At 57.0% G+C, this 23,778-nt stretch overlaps 3 protein-coding genes and 1 long non-coding RNA gene across 5 annotated transcripts; 2 read left to right on the plus strand and 2 right to left on the minus strand.

The window, feature by feature from the left end:
- Window positions 1-522: 522 nt before the first annotated feature.
- LOC116444255 (alpha-fetoprotein-like) lies at window positions 523-12,210 on the minus strand. The gene is made up of 17 exons (XM_032109491.1): window positions 11,586-12,210; window positions 9,503-11,497; window positions 7,818-8,061; window positions 7,379-7,505; window positions 6,983-7,043; window positions 6,666-6,801; window positions 6,279-6,481; window positions 5,625-5,772; window positions 5,139-5,236; window positions 4,691-4,820; window positions 4,187-4,401; window positions 3,909-4,041; window positions 3,226-3,323; window positions 2,791-2,929; window positions 2,341-2,564; window positions 1,908-2,040; window positions 523-1,273 (listed from the first exon to the last, which is right to left on the minus strand). The coding sequence occupies exons 3-17, from the start codon at window positions 8,019-8,021 to the stop codon at window positions 1,229-1,231; spliced, it is 2,094 nt and encodes a 697-aa protein (XP_031965382.1). The 5' UTR covers window positions 8,022-8,061; window positions 9,503-11,497; window positions 11,586-12,210; the 3' UTR covers window positions 523-1,228.
- Window positions 3,113-9,312, plus strand: LOC116444258. 2 transcript variants are annotated; one of them, XR_004240256.1, is made up of 5 exons: window positions 3,113-3,198; window positions 3,315-3,426; window positions 4,666-4,811; window positions 5,578-5,762; window positions 8,744-9,312. It is a non-coding gene; the product is annotated as an uncharacterized LOC116444258 (long non-coding RNA). The 2 variants fall into 2 exon arrangements; XR_004240255.1 differs by having other exon boundaries at window positions 4,666-5,762.
- A 4,269-nt stretch (window positions 12,211-16,479) lies between the features above and the next one.
- LOC116444749 (basic proline-rich protein-like) lies at window positions 16,480-19,360 on the plus strand. The gene is made up of 3 exons (XM_032110422.1): window positions 16,480-16,508; window positions 16,969-17,799; window positions 18,045-19,360. Exons 1-3 carry the CDS (start codon window positions 16,480-16,482, stop codon window positions 18,370-18,372), a joined length of 1,188 nt encoding a protein of 395 aa, XP_031966313.1. The 3' UTR covers window positions 18,373-19,360.
- On the minus strand, window positions 18,167-20,159 carry LOC116444750 (translation initiation factor IF-2-like). Its single transcript, XM_032110423.1, has 2 exons — window positions 18,743-20,159; window positions 18,167-18,368 (listed from the first exon to the last, which is right to left on the minus strand). The coding sequence occupies exon 1, from the start codon at window positions 20,157-20,159 to the stop codon at window positions 19,062-19,064; it is 1,098 nt and encodes a 365-aa protein (XP_031966314.1). The 3' UTR covers window positions 18,167-18,368; window positions 18,743-19,061.
- Window positions 20,160-23,778: the final 3,619 nt, after the last annotated feature.

A 23,778-nucleotide genomic window follows, 5' to 3' on the forward strand; every position in this document is an offset into this window, starting at 1 on the left:
ATTGAAGCTCCTCAGGTTGGAGCAAGTGTGTTATTTGAAAGCAGTTTATAATCCTGCCTAGGAAAAATATTAGGGGCAAGGGAGTACCGAGGGCAGAAATAAACATAATTCACAGTTCAGAGGTAGGGATTAAATGACAGTTGCCTTCCAGCTGTAAATGAAAGTTCCTTGAAGCAGCAGAGTGTGCATCCAAGTGTAAGTACTGGAATATTAAATAATTTCTTGCACAGCCCATGTGGAAAAGAGGTGTTTCCAAGCAGGTTCTCCAATCCCCTGGATATGTCCACTCTTCCCAAAATAAGCCATCTTGCCACCATCTGATGTTCAAGACTTGAATCCTTTTCATTTCCCTTGTCTTGCTGAATTGGGACTGAAAACTGCTGGGAGCCAACTCTGGGACAGGACACAGACCTAATGCCATTGGCCAGGATTTTAGGGTGAGTGAAATCATGCTGTGACTGTTGTGGGCTTGGTTCTTTGTGGGTGCTGTGTGGTCTAAATGAACCATTTCTGACACAGACAAGAGCAGGAGAAGAATTTATTCCAAAGTATTATGGGACATTCAAGGAAACACAGCAAGGACACACAGGTGACAGAGGAAATGGGGGTCATTCAAGTTTGGACCCCAAGCCATTAATCACAGAAACAGTGATTACCATCTGTATCCTATCTGAATTTGTACATTTCCCTGCTGACCAGGTGCTTCAGCAGTCCCTGTCCTGTCCTTTCTGTGACATTTTACTTAACTTTTTTTTCTTTGTCACCTTATTTGGGGTGCCCAAGATAATCTTTCTCTGTTTAAAGGCAACATTACAACAAGCCAGAGCAGGCCATATTGGTGAGTTTATATGCTGTAGTTCAAGGCCAGCATTACAAAAATAATTATTCAGTGATTGAAAAGTAATTTACAAGTGGCTACAGGCAGATTTTCTCTAATTTGATCTCATTTGCACTTACACTTCATAAGCTTAGGATTTTAAATGCCTTTCTTTGTTTCGGTCTGTGACTATTTGGGGTAATAAAATTACATTGCAAAGCAGAAGATGGTGGCCACAGCCAAACCTTGAATTTCCATCACTTAGCTGATTGTTTCAGTGGATTTCCTTATGGGGATTCAGCCTCTCTGTGTACTAAATGTGGCTTTTTGTCACTTGGTTTGGTTTACATGCTCCCTGTGCAGTTCATGTCACTTGTCCAGCGAGGACCTTCCCATGAACTGTGCAGCTCCTTACGCCGACAGCATTTTCTCACTCCTTTTGATGAGTTCTGGACCCTGGAAAAAAGGAAAATCACTGGGAGCAATAGTGTCAGGAGGGTGATTGATACGCTTGTGACGTGTTCAGTGCGGTGCTAACGGCAGGTCCTGTCCTATGACTTTGGCAAGGTGTACACAACACTGTGTGCAGAGCACAGACACATTCATCACTGTGAATGCACACTGGTTTTCTGTTCAGCTGAGGTGGCCTTAGATTTGGTATTGGTCAGAAAAATACCAAAATACAGTTCTGGTAGGAAGAGACAGTAGAATCCTTTGCAGATGTGCTGTTCAGATATATCCAGAGGTGAAACATTTTTTATGAATAAGAGAATTCTTTCCATTTTATAATTTTAAGCCAAAACTTGGGAAAAAAGATAACAAAAGGTCAGGGATGGTTTGTTAAAGCTCCGTTAAGGAATATAGTAAAGGGAGGGACATGAGAGAAGTAGGGAAAAGCGGATTTACTGCAGGCTAAAGAGGAACCAAAGCAGTTTTGGGGTATGAAGTTCAGCGGCCTGAAACAGCGGGGGCAAGGCAAGAGGGAAACAGAGGCAAGAGGATAAACAGGGAAAATGCTTTGATCTAAAATGTGGATGTACTCTTTCCCTCCCTGCTGCAGAGGAACTTTGGCTGGAAACAGAAGCAATACCTCTTTCAGGAAGCAGGCCTCAGGGTTTGCCTCTCCGCAGCACTGTTCCCTCATGGCACTGAAGGCGGCCGTGACGGAGCCCAGCTGCTCTGGGCTGATCTGGGGCTTGTATTTGAGGAGAGTGATGAGCATCCTGCAGGAGAGCAGAGCTCTGGGAACTGGGAGGGAAGCACGTGCTCACGGAACTGCCCTCCACGCCAGGCCAGCAGCCCCCCACCCCATTCTGTTCCCACCCATTGCCTTCCCACAGCTCTTCGTCCTTAGTCACCACCCAGATGTGGATTTCTGCCAGGGAGCAAAGCTGGCCCTCTTCCCCTTTGAAATGAAACGTCATTGTCTGGTTTTGGAGTGTTCCAGAGAAGAAAGAAGGCAGGACGCTGGGCAAGAGGAAGGCAAGCAGTGCCAGGGGTAACAGCAAACCATCATGTCTTACTCCTGCTTCCTGTGCTGTAGCTTTTCCTCTTCCGTGGTGCACAAGTCTCCATGGAAAGCAAATAGCCCTGGAGTCAAGGCCAAGGGCACATAACTCTCATCAACCTCCAGTTTTCCTATGCACGGCCTCCTGAAGGCATAGGAGCTGCTGCAGCAGCGGCAAACTCCAGGATTTATGGGGTCAGCCAGGTGTCTCCTACAGATTTCCCCGAGCACGAGATCCAGCTTTATCAAGAGAATGAAAAAAACAATGTTACAACATGAATTTTTCATTTTCAAAAATCACGGAAACACACAATGCTCCCAGTGAAGTTAGGGTAAAAGGAATTTAAAGCTTCGGTGTAAGATAGAGAATACTTTATATTTGTACTTAATGCTGGCTTATGTCGGTGCAGAAATGGCTCTGATTTTTTGCAACAAGTAAGATCCAGAACCAAAGGATAATACTCACATTTTCCTCAGCACAAGGCAGCAGCTTGTCCTGGCCCACCTGGCAGCATTTGGAGCCGATGGTTGTCATTTCCTTGGTGAATTTGATCAGCTCTGCAGATGTCAGCTGAGGCATCTTCTTGGTGAAGCTCATGAGGAGCCTGAAATGACAGATTTTGTGATACTGGTGTTCTTGTTTCACCAGGCAGCAGTGAGCAGCCTCTGCCTTCCCCATGGAATGTTCCAGCCCAGCCCCATGGAACACTCCTTAGCACAAGGACAGGACTGAGCCTTGAGTTTCTAAGCCCAGGTGGGCAGCTGTAAGACTGCCCTGTTTGTGTGCAGCCAAATGTTTCAGCAGTGCCTTTAGCCTGGCCCGTGAGACCCGCGCGGCGTTACTCCAGCCTGGACTGTGCCCAGCCGGAGCAGGGTAAGGAAGCATAGGAAACAGTAATACTCGTTTTGGAAATAGTAATCTCCTTTCTCATTGTAAATGTCGCAGCTTGTCCTCATGACACTTTCTGTTTCGTAAATATGTTTCCTCAGTTCTTCCTCCTGAAAAAAATAAGTGAATTTGAGGAGTCATTGCATCGGGGGAATGGGGGATGTCCTACTGCCTCCTGATCAGGCCTGAGTATCTCCAGCTGCCTCTCACCTGGTATGGACCACCTGTTTTTAATGCCATTTCTGTCTGAAACCCCTGTAAACTGTCTGCGGTAAATGTCCACCTCCAATTGCCACCACCTACTGAATTTTGTGTGGCTGCTGGAGGGCCAGGTCTAAGACACAGGGCAGCTTCTGACTTCAGGTGTTGTAAGGCCACTGTCCTGATCTCAGACAATAACCGTAAGTGCTTCTTACATTTGGGAGGGGGAACTGGCATTGGTCAGGAACTCGAAAGGGAGCAGGGACAAAAGAAGTGGTAGTGTTAGCTCCATCCCTTTCCCTCCATCCATCCATGTTAAATTGCTTCACAACTGAAGGCTCTGTTAGTGCTTTTCCCATTTGGGAATCAGTCAGACCTTGCGGTATTTGCTGAGCTGTGGCCCTGGAGCAGGGATACTGGCTTTTTAGTGATGGGGTGACATGTCTGACCCCCTCCACGTGCTGTGAGGAGCCCCAGGGCCCACTAGCACCCACCCCTCTGCTGAGGCAGCCGCTGGGAGCCCCAGGCATGCAGCACTCCTGTAGCAGGTCCTCGTAGCCTTTGCCAATCCTTAAAAGCATCTGGGCAGAAAATTCGGGGTGTCTCCTGGAGTATTCATAAAGAAACCTGCAGTATGGGGAAGATCAGGAATTAGGGAGAAGCCAAAACCACTGCCCTTGGGAGGCTGGGGATGGGAAGGACAGCAGGGACATTTCAGCGTAGGTTTGTCTGATGGAATGGGGACAATTTCACAGAGGAAGCCTTGTGCTACCTGGCTAGGTGTGTGTCTTTTTCCTGGGCAAAACGTTCACATATTCCTTTGTCTTCAATAAACTCCCTGACGTGGGGGGACAGGTCTGCAGGTTTGTCATCATTTTCCACATGAATGATGCATTCACTCCTTTGTAACAGGGGCTGTTCACAGCACTGCTGGATCTTACTGGACAGGATGTGCTGGTTGCTGCAGACATACTGCAGAATGTCTTCCTGTCAACAGAAAAGAAAAGAAGGAAATTTGACCAGACTGTGGTCTTTTTTTTTTTTTAAATCAGTATTTTTATCTCCATTTTAGAGACAGAGAAGGTGATTTTTATGCACTTTTTAATGGCTTCATGGCGAGAAAAGCCAGTTGGGAAAATCAACCGCACTACTAGACCGAAGAGTTAAATTCCAGTTTGGCAGAGCAATCCATACAGCAGAGGAGGAAAAAAATCTGGAAACAGTAACAACAAAAGCATTAAATTTCTGCAGCCACACAACGATGGAAGGGCTTTACCCTGTCCTGCATGCAGTCCAGCATGTCTCCGCGGCAGCAGTCCTTGTGCATGTCAGCCACGTCCATCACAAGTTTGTGAACAGTGACAAAATCAGCTTTGGGGAATTTCTGGCTTATCTGGGTAAGTTTCCTACAGGGAAGGAAAGTAATTATTGTTTATATTTGCAGTGGGAGATTGTGCTAGCCATCATCATTTCTGTGTGGAGACGTTGTCTAACTTTCATCACAGAGAGATGTGAGTGGTTCAGACTTGGGATTAGATTTTTGGAATCTCATGGCAGTTTGTAAGGAAATGGCGATGCTGCCACACACAAATCTGAATTCCTAATCTGTCTTCCTTATTAGATGGTGACCTGCACACAAAAAGGACAGGGCTGGTACTTCAGAGTCACTGAGGAGGCACTCACAGCTTTATTCCTAAATAATAACAAACATGGGGAAAACTCACAGAGCCTTTAAGGTCCTTTCTCCAAACTTCTTCAGGATTCCACATGTGTGTTCCTGCCTCAGGGCATTTTCTCTTACTGGCTTCACCACCTTCGGTGTCTGATAGAAAGAAAATGCAGCCATGAAAGTGGAAGAAAATACAGTAGTTCACATTGAAACTACAGTGGTGACGGTATTTAATTTTTTTTTTAACAGTGGAAGTAAAATGCTGTACAAGTTGCAAGCAACTGTTGTGCTTGCTGTTTAGTCACCAGCATTTATTAAGTGCTCTGTGAAAAGAAAGCAGAACCCTTCAGACAAGAGTTCAGTGCTTTTAGCACAGGGGAGGAAATGGTCACCAAGGAGCTCCAGGGCAGTCTGATTTTGGTTTGTGCTTAGCAAGGTAAATTCCAGTATCAGGCTCAGATGTTGAGAAAGAAATGCTGGTATTTGTCTCTCAGTGTTTGCGTAGTTGCACATCAGTAACGAAACCCCTGTGATGGAGTACCTGTGTCTGGAAGCATTCCTCCAGGTGCCGAGAGGGGCCTTCCGCACCTCCGCAGCACCTCTTCATCATCTCCTCATACCGGAGAGCAACTGACAGGATTGTTGGGGCAGGCAGGAAGGGATGCTTTCTGGAAACTTCGTAAGTAAAACTGAAACCAGAGAAAAACAGCTTTAGTTTCAGTTGATACTAAAATTATAAAAGTAACAAAAGGATGAAGGCTACTTAAGATACTGTTTTCCTGACATATCAAACAGTTGCGCAGTGTGGGTTTGTCTCATAAAATTTTGATGAGGCTGATGTTTTCCTGGGAATTTAAGTCTCAAATCCTGCCAGTTCTGGCTTAGAGGCAGCACAGGTCCTGCTTGGCTTTTAATGACTAAAGGGAAGCCCTTGGTTTCAGGTGAGTTCTTTACACAGACTACAATAAACTGGGCCAGAATAATGTCACTTGGAGATAAAACCAAAGCAGCAGGTGGCACAACAGGCCTCACAGAATGGCAATTACAGCTGGACAAATTGCACAAGTAATTCACATTAGGAAGAAACATTAGTATGAGAGAGACTCTTAGGCTGGACTTTGTGGTTGCTGCTGCCTTTTCTGCCTCCAGCCCAAACTGTCACATCCATGCATCCAATCTAGGATTTATTACTCACTATGCTGTTAATGGTTGCTGATGCTGTGAGTAGTTTCTGCAGGCAGCTTCGGCATCTGGCCTTTGCAAAGGAGGGATGAAGCCTTGCGAGAAATTTTTCAGGGAGAGGAAGCAGTCATTTCTTTCAGAATCCTCTTTAGCACAGCAGTCAGCAATCCTGGGAAGGTTTTTCTCCTGGCATATTGTATCAAAGAAAATCCTGTCCTGTGAAAAATTAGAAGTTCACCTTTATAGATGGGAGAAAGAGTCCACAAACCAAACCTGCACACGTGGGGAGGTCACGTCTCAGAGTAATGGATTCACGCCTCTGGAAAACCCGTGCCAGGGCTCTGCAATGACAAGTCACTTCTGGAAAGGTTTACCACACTGGAAACATGACTGAGCTTACCAGAGGCTTCAGGCAGTCGGGGCTGTCCCTGGCTGCCGCCGCACAGCTTCTGGCCAGGTCTGTGACCCGCTCGGCCATCCCGGCTGCTCTCCTGAACGTCCCTCCTGGCACGTACTGGGCAAACATGATCAGGGCACTGCGGGAGGAACACGCTCCATTAGATCTGCTCCTGGCCTCCTAACAACTCGTTATGGGCCTTGCAGGTGAGAGGCAGTGACAGGATTTGTATCACCCCGGCCAACATTGGACTTGGTGCACTCGTTCCCAATGACAAGGTTGTGCAGTGGCAGCAAATCTGCTTTACCTGGACAACTTACATGGCTTTAAAGTTGTTCTCGTGCAGCTGAGAAAAACGTTGACCAATGCTTGTTTTTCCCTCTGAAAAACAAGATGATTTCAGTAAAAATGTTTACTAAATGCTTCATTAAATACCTTTTTATTTCGTAGCTCAAGTGTCAGTAGGCAGGGAAAATCTCCCTTCCATGCACTCCGTCTCAGTAATCCCTGCCCGTCCTGCATACCACAGAGATTCTCATGGACTTAAGAGGTTGATCACAGCAGATTTTTCCAGGGAGAGTTTTGCTGTATACCTTTATCCCTTAAGAAAATCCCCACATCCAACTGTGGCTAAGTGAGCCACCAGAGAGCCACGTGGGCCGAGTCAGCCAGCAGTGTTAAACAAGAAATAGAGAAAAAAGATGAGAGATCCTTACCTACATCCCGAGAAGTTCTAGGCAGGGCTTTGGCTACTGTAAGGCTCACCAATAAAACAGCGTAAAGGATTGTTCTCCAATTCATTCTGTCAGATTTTGGCAGGGACTTGGGGTGAGCTTGCTTTATCTGTTAAAGGCAGAAAGAATTAAGGGGAAAGAGTTACTTTTATCCTCCCCCAAATGATTCCTGGTTAATCAAAACCCTTTTACTGTCAGATTTCACATTAACCCTTTGGGAATATTCCCACAATAATTAGACATGCCATTATTTGCTCAGGATGACGAACTGGCCATGTTATTGCAAAGGAAGGACCTTGAAAATTTTTTTTTTCCCCCATAAAATTTAGACAAATAGGCATTTTCTCCTTATCACACCTCACACCAGAAGTTTAAACACTCCTTGGGCTTTTTGTTGTGCACACTGAACTCATCTACTTACAAATTGCTCAAAGGTGATTGCTGTGCAGAAGGCGACTTTGGAACCGATCAGTGACTGGAAAATCCCAAGTTCAGCTGTTATCCTGTTATTTCTGCACTCCTCCTTGCTGTATAAGCTCTCTCCTGCTCCCAGCTCCCAAAGAGTCATGGGGAAAGGCTGAATGAGGTACCCCACGCACATTTTTGCAGCATTGATAATTACCATCAAAATGTCTACAAAGCTTGGAACAAAATCAACTCCAAAACTGTAGAATGAAGGGAAAAATTCCAGTTATTACAGGTATTTTACTGATTTTTTAAAAAATGTATGCTGTAAGCATCAGGGAGATAAAAAGACAAATTTTTGGAGATAGAAGTTCTTTGAAGAGCTGCAGGTATTGTTAACACAGAGGTAGATGGGCAAAGACTATTTCCACATGCATGATCATCACAGAATGTCAGGCTGGTATGGGTTGGAAGGGGCCTTAAATCTCATCTCATTCAAACCCCCTGCCATGGGCAGGGACACCTCCCACTAGACAAGGTTGCTCCAAGCCCCATCCAGCCTGGCCTTGGACACTGCCAGGAATGGGGCACTCATTTGAATCCTTTAAATTCAGTGTCTCCAGTGCCTCTTTCCATGCTCAGCAGGATGGGTAACTGCTTTTCACTTTTCTTGGAAAACCCTTGCCACTCTTGGGATGGCAACTGGGCTGTGTTCAGTGAACACTCACTTGCAGGAGGGAAATGTGTGTGAAATATTTAACTGGAAAGGAGTGTGGCCAGCACTAGGAATGAGATCCAACGGAGAGCTTAGTCCTCATTAAGAGTTGTCATCATTTTTTAAAGAAAACATGGTTCATGTTTGTGTTTTTACATGGAAATGTAATGAAAGGAAGGTGGCTGGACTTTATCTGAACATGTGTTTTGGAATATGTCTTGTTTTAGTGCTCTTTTATGGCCCTGTGAAACCAACATCCCTGGCTGAGTGCTTGGTTTAAGTTTACAGAAGCGATCTCTTGGAAAATGAGGAGTAATTCCCTGCTAAGGAAGACCAACAAGTTGCAATGCAGGGATTTGAAAATCAAAGGAGATAAGTATTGTTTTCCATGCTAAAAAGGCTACAAAGAAAGTCTGGTTCATTTTTGCAGGTTTGCTTTGTTCAGCTTCCATTGCAAACCCTGATTCCTGTCCTCCTCATCTTCCAGGAATTGCTTTGTGGTTGAATATGTGAATTTTCCATGGAAAGCCAAAACCATTTCAGCTTTTCCATGTGATTCAAATAGGTAATTGCAGATTGCCTAAGAAAACTCACTTTCATACAACACATTTGAGCCTTTTCTGCAAATATTTAGCTCAAAAATCAACACCAGTTCTCTGCCTTCCTGTACAGGTGTGAATGGGATTGCATGTGCTCTGAGCTGGAACAGTGCTCAGCTCCTCCTGCTGGAATACAGGGAATTTACTGTGCATTCTGTGGCAGTTTGGCTCAGATCCAGCCTAATCCACTCCTTCGGCTGGAGTGTTAACAGCTCGAGGCTCACTGAGACAAGCAGGGGTTTCTGCTTGGCTTCCAGCATCTCCTTGGGAGCTTCTGGAGAGAGGGAAGGTTTTCCCTTCAGATCACTCGGGGCAGCGTGACACTCGCAGAATCTGTGCCTCAAAACCCAAGGTGTGGCAGGGATGTGGTGGATGAAAGCTCGTTACCTGTCTACTCAACAAATCCTTTCTGGAGTGTGAGGCCTGGAGGCAATGCAGGAAGGAAATCCAAGTTGTCCACTTCATTGTTGCTGCTGATTCTGTGATTCCTTGGCTGTGCTGGGGAGTCTGATGGCAGGAATTGCTCCTTTCAGCCCCTGCCAGCAACCAGTTGTATCAGAATCGCTTAGGAGCTTCTGTTGGACCTGGAGATGATTTCCTGAGTGGATGTATTTTGCCAAAAGTGCATCTCTTAACCTCTTTTCTGACTCTACCTGTAGTCCAGAGCCTGATGGTTTTAAAAGGCTTTATAAATGTATGGACTATCCACACAGAGTGTGACTTGTCTCACGCAAACCAGGCAATTTTTGGCAATTCTCTTGTTCCCCAGCCATCCTTTGGCTGGGGGACGTTGAAAAGCTGCACAGGGTGTAATCCAGACCATAATTATCTCACTCAAAAGAATCCCACTCCAATTCTTTTCACCTCGGGGAACAAAAAAGTCCGTCCATGTCTGTTTTCTCCCTTGTTTTCAGTCACTCTGAGGTGCTCTGTGTGGTCTGTCCTTCTGATGGAACGTGACGGCTTTTCCTGGAGTCCTCGTCCTGGGATTGTCCCCTGAGGTGGTGTGAGCGTGCTGGCACAGGGGACAGGATAACCTCTGGCAGTACCACGGCAGCGCGCCCAGGCCCCCGCAGCTCCGCGCTGCCGTACGGCCGGCAGCAAATCCCGCCGTCCCGCGGCTCCTCCGAGCCACGGGGCTGGGAACGCAGCACCTTTCCTTCCTCACTGCTTTTCCGGCAGCGCTTCCCTCCATCCCGGCTGCCTCCGGGCTCGCGAGGACGTGTTGGATACGCGTTGCGTGCCACTGGCACGTGGGGGGGAAGTGCAGCGGGTGCTTGGCGTGGTCCCAGTGTTGGGAATCACCTGCCAAGTGTCCCAGGAGGACTCGTCTGTGTGGGATGTCCAGGTTCTCTCTGAAGTGCAATTTGGTCACCCCTGAGACATGAGGACAGAGTTGTACCCTGTGAGTTTCCCTACTCACATTTCCACCCTGCCCTACTCCTTCTCTGCCTTTTAATTCCAGAGCCACGGCAAAAGCAAAACACACTTATCCCACGGAGTAGAAAAGAAACATTCCAGTAACTCTAGGACCTATGGGCTGCCTCAGAGGCCACCTCTTCTGTAACAAACATTTTTGATAGTACAAAAAATAGAGAAAATTGATCCCTGCTTTGGACTTGGAGGACTGACCCCTCTGTTTGGGAGCTGAAGCCCCAGTCTAGTTCAGAGAGTGGTGTTGGTGCCAGCAGGCCTCGAGCAAGAGAACTGGGTGTCTGCTTCTGTGCTGTAGGATGCTTCCCTTCACACCACAGTGAAATGGTTTCCTTGAATACAGCCTTGTCCTGCCTCAGGTGAGGAGAGGCTCTTCCGCTTTCTGTGCTCGTGCAATGAATGTCTTTCTGGAGAGTCTGGAACGACGTCGTTATTACCCTCTAAGAAGGAGGAAGGAATTAATAATTGATCCTGGGGGGCTCTGGCTATTGGGAGGGGAATCTGCAGCCCAGTTTCGAATGTGAAAGCTTTAAAGGAGTGATGTCTGTAGAGGCTGCTGCGTATGTGCTTGTTACGGACACCGCATGCCCTCTTTTGGGAGGCAAACCCTATCTGCCAGATCATTTAAGAGCATGAAATGAACCTACAACACCTGGGATGGAAGAAGAAAGAAATTCCTCAAGTTTAAATGCTCTCTGACTCGCCATCCCCTTAGCCTCCTAAGCAGGGCACTCCTGCTTTTATCTCTGTTCCAAATCCCACCGCAGGCCGATTGCAACTGAACTGGACATGACAGAGTACAAAGGGTGACATTTACAACCTGTCCTCGGCTTATCTGGCCCCCGGAGGCGTGGTGGCCTGGCCAAGTGAACCCCTGGGGCTGCCTGTCCAAACGCGTTATCTCAGCACGAGGCAAGCCTGGGTTGCAGTGACCTGCTTGCTCAGCACCTGTGGGCAAGGCAGGGAACTGGCTCTCTCTGCCCACGGGCAGCAGAGATTAAACAAGCTCCAGAGAACCAGGCAGAGGCTTCCCTACCTCTTCAGGGAACGCTGAAGTGGTTCAAGAACACTTTGTGCCAGTCTTGGGTACGGCTGCAGATGGTGCTTGGTCCTTCTCCTTCTCAACGCAGACTCTACAAGAGAAAAAGGAAGTTCAGTTCATTAGAAACTAACCCAGGTGGGCAACAAATATCAGCCGTGGAAAGCTCTTGGTCCCATGCTGATCAACATTGCTTCTATTCCCAGCCCAAAAGAGAGTCCTGGGAATAGAAGCAATGTTGATCAGCATGGGACCAAGAGCTCTTGGGAAGTGATTTTCAAAACTGTGTCAACACTAAGGCTTGAGATGCTGCTTTAAGGGCTGCGGCTTGACTGCACAGGTCTGTCTTTATGCCAGCTGAAAGACACTGTGACGTGCAAGGGAAACACATGAGTGCCTATGGATTGTAGCAATGGGAGTGGGATCCAGCAAAATCGTGTCTTCCAAAAACCTGCAGCCAAAAGCCCCGGGAGGAATTGGACCGTGCGAGGCCGACAGCGCCCCCTGCCGAGCAGAGCCGGTGCTGCAGAGACAGCCCCGACAGCGCCTCTCTGGCGCCGCTGCGGCGCCTCCGGCCGGACACGGGGCTGCGCTGCGGGCGGAACCTGCGTGCCCTGCGGTACCGGCGCAGAGCAAACCCGGCGCGAAAGAGCCGGTGCTGTCTCAGAAGAGCGAGCGGCGAGTGCTGCCGGCACTTTAACGCCTTGCCGGGTGACGGCCTGGTGCTGGAGGCGGCGCGAATCCCGCCCTCAGTACGGGCTGGAATTCGGCAGGGAGTGCCCTCGCCCACAGCAGCCCTTTGGGCCTTGCAGCCCTCACGGCCAGCAAGTCCCAAAGCACAGCTACACAAGTGCTGCTCTGGGCAACGTGTGCTCACCACATTTGTCCTAAGGGACCAAGGACACAAACTTGGCTCTTGTGTCACCTCCTGGCCACCGTGCCCTGCCAGCAGCCGGCAAGGAGGGGGTGTGCTCTGCCTGGAGCGCACATGAGGGAAATCTGTCTGGGATGGAGCGGGTCATTGTTTGCCTGACCAGGACCAAGTAGCCTCTGTGGCTCAGATCCCCTCCTGAGCAAAGAGAATAAACATGAGCCTGTCAGGGCAGGCGCAGAGCACGGCAGCTCTGCCAAAGCCGCTCCTGGAGCATCGCGGGGCTGGAGGCGGGACACTCAGTGTCCCTCACAGCAGGTGCAGCAAGCGCTCTAGGAGCACTCCAGGGGCGCTCCAGGGGCGCTCCAGGGGCACTCCAGGGCGCTCCCCGCAGTAGCTGCGCCAGTCCCGCAGGGGCCGCAGCTGCGCTCGGGGCGCCGGGCGGGGGCGGAGCGGCGGTACCGAGGCCCCGCCCGGGGCATGCGCAGTGCGCGCCGCGCGGCCTTTTCCCGGCGGGACGGCGGGGCCCTGACGGGAGCTGCGGTTCCCGCGGTTCCGGGGGCGGGGTCCGGGCTGTGGCGAGGAGCCGGACGCTGCCCGGGCGGGTGGTCGGGGCTGCCGCTTGGGGCAGGGGAGCCGCCGCTGGCGAAGGGGCCGGGCTGGGGCTCCTGTGCCGGCAGCCGGTTTGCGCCCCCCGGCAGCGCCGTGCGCGCGGAGAGACCTCGGGACGTGTGCGGGGATGGACGAGGCGTTCCGGAGCTCGGGCCCGGCGCGAGTACGAGCTCTCCCACCTCGGGGCTGTGCCGGCCTGCGGCTCCCGGCCGGGATGGCAGGAGCGGCCGTGCCGGGGCCGTGCCGGGAGCTCGGGGCTGCCCCGGGCCGGGGCCTGTCCCGCAGGAAAGCGTGACGTGGTAGAGAAGGGAGCCAGGCGGTGCTCTGGAACTTGGAACCCGCACCAGTGTTTTCCAGATGTACTCGCAGAGATTCGGCCGTGGGGAAGCTGCAGAGAAGGCTGCCCGGCACAGCTCCCCCGAAAGGGCCTTCCCCGACTGAGCTCTCCCGGAGGACGGGGCACTTGCAGCCGCCTGGTCCTTCCTGTGAAATTCGGTAAGTCTGGGGAGAGGCTTCCTGACGGTCCCGGGGTCCCAGCAAGCTGTGCCTCGTTGTCCAGGGGCTCTGCCTGGGCAGCCCGGCTCGGCACAGCTCGGTTCCTGCTGCCGGGCTCACCGGGGGGAGGCAGAGCCACCAAACTGCGCGTCAGGCTGGGAAGGGGCAGGCGGGGGGAAGGAGAGGAGGCAAAGCCTCTCCACCGGCCCCGGGCCCAGCCTGCCCGGGACAGGCTTCTGGGAGGCCCCGGCGGCTCTTGTTCGCCCGGAAAGCCGCGGCCGTCGGGGGCTCGGGGGGGTGACCCGGGCCCTGCAGCACCGCAGGGAAAAGGGGGGAGCACGGGGCTGGTGGTGACCCACGGGGGACGGCTGCAGTCCTTACAAGCGGGGTCTGCGCTCAGCGCTGCGTTTTGCTGCCTGCAGGGAGGGACCTGTGGTGTGGGTTGGGAGCTCCTGCTGGGGCAAGAGCTTCATCTTCCAAGAGGCAAAGCTGCAGCCTCTTCCTCACCAGGGACTGTCTCCATGCAGGACACAGCACAGGGGACGGGCCGAGGGGCTCAGCCTGGGACGCGGCCCCAGCAGGAGCGGCCCTGGGCACCCTGGCGCGGGAGGATGAGCCCAGGTGAGGAGCGCGGCCCCAGCGCGGCCCCGGCAGAGGCTGGCACGGGAGGAGGGAATGTCCGGTGAGTGCTCTGACCCGGGCAGCTCTGCCGTGCCCCTGGGGAAGGCGGCAGGATCGGGCGGGAAGGAAGGAATGCCCCAAATGCACAGGAGCTGAGGAAGTTGTGCCGTGCCGGCGGCTTCTGGCGCCGGCCCTGCCAGGCTGCAGCAGGTCAGGGCGGTGGCTGTGCCCCGCTCCTCCCTTGTGCCTGGCTGTTCCTCGGGAAGAAAAGGGTTGTGCTTGTGGTTTCTGGCTGCGCGGCACGTCCCGCCGCGCTGCGGTTTGGGGCCGCCCTGGCAGTGCTCCTGGACGGGACCCTGGCCGCAGGGGGAGCGGGACAGGCGTTGGGATTCGGCTGTGCCCGGCGATTCTGGGAGCCGGGAGAAGGAGCTGCCCCGGAGCTGCCCGCGGGCGGCTTCTGCCCGCGCCCTCAGCAGCCGCCGCTTTGGCTTCTGGGCACGGACGGGCTGGGGACGATCCTGTCCCGCTCCCCCTCCCGGGGCGCTTCTGGTTGTTGTGGGCCCTCCGTGGCCGGTTTCACTGGGTGTTTAGCGTGGGCTCGGCTCAGCTGCGTTTGGTGTTTGGCCCTGTGGCGTGCTCAGGCTGGGCTCGATCGGGGTTTGTGCTGTGCCCGGCTCAGCGATGGGTATCAGGATGTGCAGCACGCTCCGTGGCTCCCCAGACCTGCTGCGGGGCGAGGCGAGGGTGGCCGGGGGAAGGTGCTGGGCCGGGCCAGGCACAGCCCGCCCTCGGCCCCAGGATTGTTTGGTGGCTCGTTCCCGAAACGCCCCTCACTGAGCGCAGGGGTTGCAGCAATCTGCGCCTCCTCCTCCTCTGCTCTTCTGGGCAGAAACGCGCATCTTTTGGGCTGAGCCCTGAGCTCTCCCGTTGTCATTTCTCCCTCCCCTCCCCATCGTCGGCGGGCAGCGCCGGACAGCCCGTGCCGACAGCGAGGGGCAGCAGGGAGGGAAGGGTTGCCCCTGCCTGGGAGGGGGACGGGCATCTCCTCTGGGTTACGTGGGGCTCTGCTGGGCGCCCTGACTGCTGAGCCCTTTTTGCAGAGACACAGGAGACGCTGCCGCAGCTGTCCCCAGGAGAGCTGGCGGCCCCGCCTCACGTCCGCTGCCGGGAATGGGACTGGGAGAGGCCTCCACGCGGAGACTGGCGCGGCTCCGGTCCCCGATGGAAGAGGCTGGGCTCCCTGCTGCTCGGAGCTCCTCATCGGGGACGTCCGCGCCCGCCTCGGAATCCGGGCTGCCGTAATCGCGGCTCCGGCCACGAGACGTTCCTGCCGCAGCTGCAGGTAAGCTCAGCTCTCCCTCTCTCGGGCACGCCTGGTACAGCTCCAGCACGCTCTGGACAAGAGCTGTTCCTGGTTCTCACAGCTCCTGCTGAGGGACCCCCTGCTCTCAGGATATTTGAGGACCCAGGCGATTTCTATTCCTTCTGTTTGTTTCACTTGCAGGTGATAGCCGGTCCAGCTTGCTGAAGCTCCGAGATGCTCCAGATCCGGCTTCATAAGCGCTGCTGCTTTTTGTTACAAGCCAGTTTAAAGCTCCAGCTACTTGCAGTTAGCTGGGCTTTTGGCCAAGTTGTAAATCACTCACTGTCATCAACTGCATATAACTATTAACTGTCATCGAGTTATTGTTCAAATAGAAGTCATAACTGTTTTGGTGCTCGTACACAATAAACACTTGGACGTGGAAAAGGGGCTGGAAAGTGCTTTTTGCTCCTGAGACTATCTCGAACCCTTGAAACGGCCTGGTGCATGCCGGCGTCCCTGAGCTTGGGGACCAAGGCGACCGGACCCCTCCTCCGGAGAGGGTCCTCACCCCCAGCCCTCCCACCCAAAGTCCCAGCCCCGAACCCAAAGTTCCACCCCCCGGCCTCTGTTTTTGGGGCTGAAAACGGCCAGCGGGGCTGCTGTTTCCAAGGCTCCAAAGAGTGGCACTTAGTCATTTTTTTCTGAGTCCCAGAAACACTGGACTGGACCTGCGTTTTCAAGAAAAGAAAATGCAGGACTTAGGTTTTTTCTGAGCTTCAGAAAGGCATTGCCCACCCTCTGCTTCTGAGCCCCAAAAGCACAACACAGAGGTAGCTTCTTTCTCTGAACTGGCAAAATGCAGCAGCCAGCCTGCAGCTTCAAGAGAAGAAAATGCAGGACTGGGGGGTTTTTTGAGCTTCACAAACACAGGGCTGTGCTTTTGGGACCCAAAATCATCGCCCCGAGCTTGGTTTCAAGGCCCAAAAATGCAGCACTCAGTCTCTGTTCTCAAAAGGTGAAAACACAAGACTTAGTTTTTGCTTTTAGAGCCAAACCCACAGGACTTAGTCCCGTTCTGAGCTCCGAGCCCAACCCCCTCAGCACGTTCCAAGCACCCAAAACACGGCACTTGCGAGTTAAGAGCCAGCACCGCAACGCTGCTCGGGACCCCGTGTGTGATGTAGTGGTGGGGAGCTGGAAGGGAGCGTTGCCCACCCACCACCCCGTGGCCAGTTGACGGGAAGTGCTTGGGAACTGGGATGGAGGCACCCTCCCCGCACGGAGGGTGCCGTCCTGTGTCTCTGTGGGGCAGCGCTGGCAGACGTGGGGGGGAATCGCTTTATTCCAAGTTTCTTTCACGTGCGCACAGAACAACAGCTGCAACTCCTCCCGCCCAGCCCGCCCGGGAACGCGGCCCAGCCGGGGACACCCGTTCCCGGGGCAGCATCCCGCGCTCACACCCCAACCTCCTCCAGGGGCACCGTGCCCCCGAGCCCCCAAACACCTCCCCCACGGGAACCCCCCTCAGCCGCCCCCGAACCTTCCTCCGGGAAAGCCTCCTCCGGGAAAAGCCCCCGGCGGCCGCTGCGGCGGCCGCCGCCGCCCGCCCCAGCCCGTGCGGCCTCCGCGCCTCGCCCGGAGCCGCAGGAACCCCCGCGGCCGCCGCGGCCCGACCCGCGCCGGGAGCGGCAGGGCCCGCCGGCCCGAGCGGCGGGATGGGACCGTCCCCGCTTCCCCTCGGCCCCGGAACTCCCTGCCCGGCCCGCGGCAGCTCCTATGCCCACCGGCCCGGGGAGGCTCGGCCCGGGAACTGCCCCGGCCCCGGCCAAGGCTCCCGGCCCCCGGTCCCGGCAAAGCTCCCGGCCCCGGCGAGGCTCGCAGCCCCGCCACCCCTCACCTGCTCCGCGCTGCAGCTGCCGCTGCCCCCGCGCCCAGCGCGGAACTGAAAAAAGACGCGAGGCCGCTGCCGCCGCTGCTGCTTTTGTGGCCCCGCGCAGGCGCCACCGCCCCGGCCCCGCCCCCGCCTCGCTGCCGGTCCCGCCCGCCCCGGTACCGATCCAGCCCCAGCCCGGCCCCGCCCCGGAGCTCCCGGAACAGCTGTGCGGGCGCCCCGCCTTCACCGTCCGGGGCTCTGGACGAGAACCCGAGCCCGCTGCTGCCCCGGGAGAGGCGGGGGCCGCGCTCCCGCCGCTCAGCGCCCCGAAAGCGGCGGCGCCGCCCCCGCTGCCGGAGCCTCCCCGGGGAAGCCGCCAGGCCGCGGCCCCGGCGATCGCTTCCTTCGGCAGCCGCGGGGAGCCCGGCCGGAGGCAGCGAGCGGCGCCGAGTTGGGCCGAAACGAGCCGAGCTCGGCCGAAGGCAGCGAGCGGCGCCGAGTTCAGCCGAACCGAGCCGAGTTCGGCCGAAGGGAGCCGAGCTCAGCGAGCTCAGCCGAAACGAGCCGAGTTCGGCCGAAGGCAGCGAGCGGCGCCGAGTTCAGCCGAACCGAGCCGAGTTCGGCCGAAGGGAGCCGAGCTCAGCGAGCTCAGCCGAAACGAGCCGAGTTGGGCCGAAGGCAGCGAGCGGCGCCGAGTTCAGCCGAGTTGGGCCGAACCGAGCCGAGTTGGGCCGAAGGCAGCGAGCGGCGCCGAGTTCAGCCGAGTTGGGCCGAACCGAGCCGAGTTGGGCCGAAGGCAGCGAGCGGCGCCGAGTTGGGCCGAACCGAGCCGAGCTCAGCCGACCAGAGACGAACTGAGCCGAACCGTGCCGAAACTAGCGAAAAGTACCGAAAAAAAACGATTTTAGCCGAGTTTTGCCGAAAATACCCGAGTTTACCCGAAAGGTCGACTCGAACCGAACGAAACCGAGCCGAGTCGAGCTCGGCCGAATCAAGCCGAACCTAACCAAGTTCAGCCGCACCGAGACGAATCTTGACGGGTTCAGCCGAACCGAGCCGAGCTCCGACGAACGAAACGGGCGGCACCGAGCTCGGCCGAACCGAACGAGCTCAGCCGAACCGAGCCGAGCTTCGCCGAACGCAGCCTCCGGCTCTCCTGACCATTAATTAGCGCGAGTGCAGTCCCCGCCTAATGAACTCCGGCCCGACGCCGCGCTCCCGTTCGTATCCGTGCGATGGCCGGGCCGCCCGCGGGACTCGGCAGCGGGAAAACCCCGAGCTTTGGGTGTTCAACGCCGGGCGGCCGCCGCTTCCCCGCGCAGCGCCTCGGCCCGGCCCGCGCCGCCCGCAGGGAGCCGAGCCGAGCTCGGCCCAACCGAACTCCACCGAACCCACTCTCCTGCTCTCGTGACCAATAATTAGCGTGAGGGATGGCCTTTTAGAGCAAAGCATTTTCCCTGTTTATCCTCTTGCCTCTGTTTCCCTCTTGCCTTGCCCCCGCTGTTTCAGGCCGCTGAACTTCATACCCCAAAACTGCTTTGGTTCCTCTTTAGCCTGCAGTAAATCCGCTTTTCCCTACTTCTCTCACGTCCCTCCCTTTACTGTATTCCTTAACGGAGCTTTAACAAACCATCCCTGACCCGTAAGCTTTGTTTTCGGCTAGACTCGGCTCGGTTCGGCCGAGCTCGGCTCGGCTCAGATGAACTCGGCGCCACTCGGCGCCGCTCGCTGCCTTCGACCGAGCTCGGCTCGATTCGGCTCGGTTAGGCGGAACTCGGTGCCGCTCGCAGCCTTCGGCTGAACTCGGCTCGATTCGTCACGGTTCGGCCGAACTCGGTGCCGCTCGCTGCCTTCGTCCGCACTCGGCTCGTTTCGGCCCAACTCGGCTGAACTCGTTTTTCCTCGGTACTTTTCGCTAGTTTCGGCACGGTTCGGCTCAGTTCGTCTCTGGTCGGCTGAGCTCGGCTCGGTTCGGCCCAACTCGGCGCCGCTCGCTGCCTTCGGCCCAACTCGGCTCGGTTCGGCCCAACTCGGCTGAACTCGGCGCCGCTCGCTGCCTTCGGCCCAACTCGGCTCGGTTCGGCCCAACTCGGCTGAACTCGGCGCCGCTCGCTGCCTTCGGCCGAACTCGGCTCGTTTCGGCTGAGCTCGCTGAGCTCGGCTCCCTTCGGCCGAACTCGGCTCGGTTCGGCTGAACTCGGCGCCGCTCGCTGCCTTCGGCCGAGCTCGGCTCGTTTCGGCCCAACTCGGCGCCGCTCGCTGCCTCCGGCCGGGCTCCCCGCGGCTGCCGAAGGAAGCGATCGCCGGGGCCGCGGCCTGGCGGCTTCCCCGGGGAGGCTCCGGCAGCGGGGGCGGCGCCGCCGCTTTCGGGGCGCTGAGCGGCGGGAGCGCGGCCCCCGCCTCTCCCGGGGCAGCAGCGGGCTCGGGTTCTCGTCCAGAGCCCCGGACGGTGAAGGCGGGGCGCCCGCACAGCTGTTCCGGGAGCTCCGGGGCGGGGCCGGGCTGGGGCTGGATCGGTACCGGGGCGGGCGGGACCGGCAGCGAGGCGGGGGCGGGGCCGGGGCGGTGGCGCCTGCGCGGGGCCACAAAAGCAGCAGCGGCGGCAGCGGCCTCGCGTCTTTTTTCAGTTCCGCGCTGGGCGCGGGGGCAGCGGCAGCTGCAGCGCGGAGCAGGTGAGGGGTGGCGGGGCTGCGAGCCTCGCCGGGGCCGGGAGCTTTGCCGGGACCGGGGGCCGGGAGCCTTGGCCGGGGCCGGGGCAGTTCCCGGGCCGAGCCTCCCCGGGCCGGTGGGCATAGGAGCTGCCGCGGGCCGGGCAGGGAGTTCCGGGGCCGAGGGGAAGCGGGGACGGTCCCATCCCGCCGCTCGGGCCGGCGGGCCCTGCCGCTCCCGGCGCGGGTCGGGCCGCGGCGGCCGCGGGGGTTCCTGCGGCTCCGGGCGAGGCGCGGAGGCCGCACGGGCTGGGGCGGGCGGCGGCGGCCGCTGCGGCGGCCGCCCGGGGCTTTTCCCGGAGGAGGCTTTCCCGGAGGAAGGTTCGGGGGCGGCTGAGGGGGGTTCCCGTGGGGGAGGTGTTTGGGGGCTCGGGGGCACGGTGCCCCTGGAGGAGGTTGGGGTGTGAGCGCGGGATGCTGCCCCGGGAACGGGTGTCCCCGGCTGGGCCGCGTTCCCGGGCGGGCTGGGCGGGAGGAGTTGCAGCTGTTGTTCTGTGCGCACGTGAAAGAAACTTGGAATAAAGCGATTCCCCCCCACGTCTGCCAGCGCTGCCCCACAGAGACACAGGACGGCACCCTCCGTGCGGGGAGGGTGCCTCCATCCCAGTTCCCAAGCACTTCCCGTCAACTGGCCACGGGGTGGTGGGTGGGCAACGCTCCCTTCCAGCTCCCCACCACTACATCACACACGGGGTCCCGAGCAGCGTTGCGGTGCTGGCTCTTAACTCGCAAGTGCCGTGTTTTGGGTGCTTGGAACGTGCTGAGGGGGTTGGGCTCGGAGCTCAGAACGGGACTAAGTCCTGTGGGTTTGGCTCTAAAAGCAAAAACTAAGTCTTGTGTTTTCACCTTTTGAGAACAGAGACTGAGTGCTGCATTTTTGGGCCTTGAAACCAAGCTCGGGGCGATGATTTTGGGTCCCAAAAGCACAGCCCTGTGTTTGTGAAGCTCAAAAAACCCCCCAGTCCTGCATTTTCTTCTCTTGAAGCTGCAGGCTGGCTGCTGCATTTTGCCAGTTCAGAGAAAGAAGCTACCTCTGTGTTGTGCTTTTGGGGCTCAGAAGCAGAGGGTGGGCAATGCCTTTCTGAAGCTCAGAAAAAACCTAAGTCCTGCATTTTCTTTTCTTGAAAACGCAGGTCCAGTCCAGTGTTTCTGGGACTCAGAAAAAAATGACTAAGTGCCACTCTTTGGAGCCTTGGAAACAGCAGCCCCGCTGGCCGTTTTCAGCCCCAAAAACAGAGGCCGGGGGGTGGAACTTTGGGTTCGGGGCTGGGACTTTGGGTGGGAGGGCTGGGGGTGAGGACCCTCTCCGGAGGAGGGGTCCGGTCGCCTTGGTCCCCAAGCTCAGGGACGCCGGCATGCACCAGGCCGTTTCAAGGGTTCGAGATAGTCTCAGGAGCAAAAAGCACTTTCCAGCCCCTTTTCCACGTCCAAGTGTTTATTGTGTACGAGCACCAAAACAGTTATGACTTCTATTTGAACAATAACTCGATGACAGTTAATAGTTATATGCAGTTGATGACAGTGAGTGATTTACAACTTGGCCAAAAGCCCAGCTAACTGCAAGTAGCTGGAGCTTTAAACTGGCTTGTAACAAAAAGCAGCAGCGCTTATGAAGCCGGATCTGGAGCATCTCGGAGCTTCAGCAAGCTGGACCGGCTATCACCTGCAAGTGAAACAAACAGAAGGAATAGAAATCGCCTGGGTCCTCAAATATCCTGAGAGCAGGGGGTCCCTCAGCAGGAGCTGTGAGAACCAGGAACAGCTCTTGTCCAGAGCGTGCTGGAGCTGTACCAGGCGTGCCCGAGAGAGGGAGAGCTGAGCTTACCTGCAGCTGCGGCAGGAACGTCTCGTGGCCGGAGCCGCGATTACGGCAGCCCGGATTCCGAGGCGGGCGCGGACGTCCCCGATGAGGAGCTCCGAGCAGCAGGGAGCCCAGCCTCTTCCATCGGGGACCGGAGCCGCGCCAGTCTCCGCGTGGAGGCCTCTCCCAGTCCCATTCCCGGCAGCGGACGTGAGGCGGGGCCGCCAGCTCTCCTGGGGACAGCTGCGGCAGCGTCTCCTGTGTCTCTGCAAAAAGGGCTCAGCAGTCAGGGCGCCCAGCAGAGCCCCACGTAACCCAGAGGAGATGCCCGTCCCCCTCCCAGGCAGGGGCAACCCTTCCCTCCCTGCTGCCCCTCGCTGTCGGCACGGGCTGTCCGGCGCTGCCCGCCGACGATGGGGAGGGGAGGGAGAAATGACAACGGGAGAGCTCAGGGCTCAGCCCAAAAAATGCGCGTTTCTGCCCAGAAGAGCAGAGGAGGAGGAGGCGCAGATTGCTGCAACCCCTGCGCTCAGTGAGGGGCGTTTCGGGAACGAGCCACCAAACAATCCTGGGGCCGAGGGCGGGCTGTGCCTGGCCCGGCCCAGCACCTTCCCCCGGCCACCCTCGCCTCGCCCCGCAGCAGGTCTGGGGAGCCACGGAGCGTGCTGCACATCCTGATACCCATCGCTGAGCCGGGCACAGCACAAACCCCGATCGAGCCCAGCCTGAGCACGCCACAGGGCCAAACACCAAACGCAGCTGAGCCGAGCCCACGCTAAACACCCAGTGAAACCGGCCACGGAGGGCCCACAACAACCAGAAGCCCCCCGGGAGGGGGAGCGGGACAGGATCGTCCCCAGCCCGTCCGTGCCCAGAAGCCAAAGCGGCGGCTGCTGAGGGCGCGGGCAGAAGCCGCCCGCGGGCAGCTCCGGGGCAGCTCCTTCTCCCGGCTCCCAGAATCGCCGGGCACAGCCGAATCCCAACGCCTGTCCCGCTCCCCCTGCGGCCAGGGTCCCGTCCAGGAGCACTGCCAGGGCGGCCCCAAACCGCAGCGCGGCGGGACGTGCCGCGCAGCCAGAAACCACAAGCACAACCCTTTTCTTCCCGAGGAACAGCCAGGCACAAGGGAGGAGCGGGGCACAGCCACCGCCCTGACCTGCTGCAGCCTGGCAGGGCCGGCGCCAGAAGCCGCCGGCACGGCACAACTTCCTCAGCTCCTGTGCATTTGGGGCATTCCTTCCTTCCCGCCCGATCCTGCCGCCTTCCCCAGGGGCACGGCAGAGCTGCCCGGGTCAGAGCACTCACCGGACATTCCCTCCTCCCGTGCCAGCCTCTGCCGGGGCCGCGCTGGGGCCGCGCTCCTCACCTGGGCTCATCCTCCCGCGCCAGGGTGCCCAGGGCCGCTCCTGCTGGGGCCGCGTCCCAGGCTGAGCCCCTCGGCCCGTCCCCTGTGCTGTGTCCTGCATGGAGACAGTCCCTGGTGAGGAAGAGGCTGCAGCTTTGCCTCTTGGAAGATGAAGCTCTTGCCCCAGCAGGAGCTCCCAACCCACACCACAGGTCCCTCCCTGCAGGCAGCAAAACGCAGCGCTGAGCGCAGACCCCGCTTGTAAGGACTGCAGCCGCCCCCCGTGGGTCACCACCCGCCCCGTGCTCCCCCCTTTTCCCTGCGGTGCTGCAGGGCCCGGGTCACCCCCCCGAGCCCCCGACGGCCGCGGCTTTCCGGGCGAACAAGAGCCGCCGGGGCCTCTCAGAAGCCTGTCCCGGGCAGGCTGGGCCCGGGGCCGGTGGAGAGGCTTTGCCTCCTCTCCTTCCCCCCGCCTGCCCCTTCCCAGCCTGACGCGCAGTTTGGTGGCTCTGCCTCCCCCCGGTGAGCCCGGCAGCAGGAACCGAGCTGTGCCGAGCC

The sequence above is a fragment of the Corvus moneduloides genome, chromosome 5 (genome assembly GCF_009650955.1).
Source record: "Corvus moneduloides isolate bCorMon1 chromosome 5, bCorMon1.pri, whole genome shotgun sequence".
In the NCBI taxonomy this organism is placed as follows: Eukaryota; Metazoa; Chordata; class Aves; order Passeriformes; family Corvidae; genus Corvus; species Corvus moneduloides.